This window comes from Alexandromys fortis, unplaced genomic scaffold, assembly GCF_014885135.2.
Source record: "Alexandromys fortis isolate MF-2015 unplaced genomic scaffold, M_Fortis_MF-2015_v1.1 scaffold_8475, whole genome shotgun sequence".
Classification (NCBI taxonomy): Eukaryota; Metazoa; Chordata; class Mammalia; order Rodentia; family Cricetidae; genus Alexandromys; species Alexandromys fortis.
This window is the reverse complement of record NW_026076330.1, coordinates 383-1,293: the sequence shown is the minus strand read 5'-3', so window position 1 is coordinate 1,293 and position 911 is coordinate 383. Positions and strand designations below refer to the sequence as shown.

The 911-nt window shown below is 42.5% G+C and overlaps 1 protein-coding gene across 1 annotated transcript; it reads left to right on the top strand.

Annotated features, from left to right (window-relative positions):
- Positions 1 to 3: 3 nt before the first annotated feature.
- LOC126496560 (histone H2A type 1-C-like) lies at positions 4 to 490 on the top strand (the record flags this gene model as incomplete). Its single annotated transcript, XM_050134035.1, has 1 exon — positions 4 to 490. A coding segment is annotated over one exon (252 nt), but the record flags the coding sequence as incomplete, so codon positions are not given.
- Positions 491 to 911: the final 421 nt, after the last annotated feature.

The window sequence follows — 911 nt, the reverse complement described above, 5'->3', positions numbered from 1 at the left end:
GCCCCGGTGTACCTGGCGGCCGTGCTGGAGTACCTGACGGCCGAGATCCTGGAGCTGGCTGGCAACGCGGCCCGCGACAACAAGAAGACGCGCATCATCCCGCGCCACCTGCAGCTGGCCATCCGCAACGACGAGGAGCTCAACAAGCTGCTGGGCCGCGTGACGATCGCGCAGGGCGGCGTCCTGCCCAACATCCAGGCGGTGCTGCTGCCCAAGAAGACCGAGAGCAGCCATCACAAGGCCAAGGGGAAATGATTCCCTTAAAATTTCCAAAGGCTCTTTTCAGAGCCACCCACTCTGTCTTTCAAAAGAACTGAGCATTTTCGTGGATAGCAATATGGATTGGAAGCAATCACTTTGAACGTTTTTTTTTTTGTTTAGTGTTCCCCTACACATTCATAACTCCACATAAGCTTGAAAACCTTGCTTTAAAATATGTAATAGTTTTACTAATATATCTGATTAAAGTCAATTTTTTGTAAGAATTGTAAGCATGCTATTTTGAGTTAAATCGTGTACAGTTGTGTTTATGTTAAATTAGTCCTTGAAGTTTTAACATGTTAAAAACCGATGAAAAATTTAAAATAATTGTGTAGAGGTTTGAGACTGATGGTGGCCACTTGTCATTTGAGTTGGAAATTTGATAGCCCCAAATTTTTTAAGATCCTAAACAAAAGTAAAACGTTTCAGGGCATACTAATTACGAGAAATTACTGCAAGGAAACATTACCTGGCATATTTATTTACCGTTTTAGTGTACTAGGGAAAAATTGTCACTCGAACATATGTCAACTAGAAAAAGCACGTATGAAACAACGTATTCAGGAGGAATAAACAAACAGCCCAGAGATCACCAAGGGTATCAAAGGGTTTGCAACCATTTCTTTGCAACAAGATCATTTACTATACAA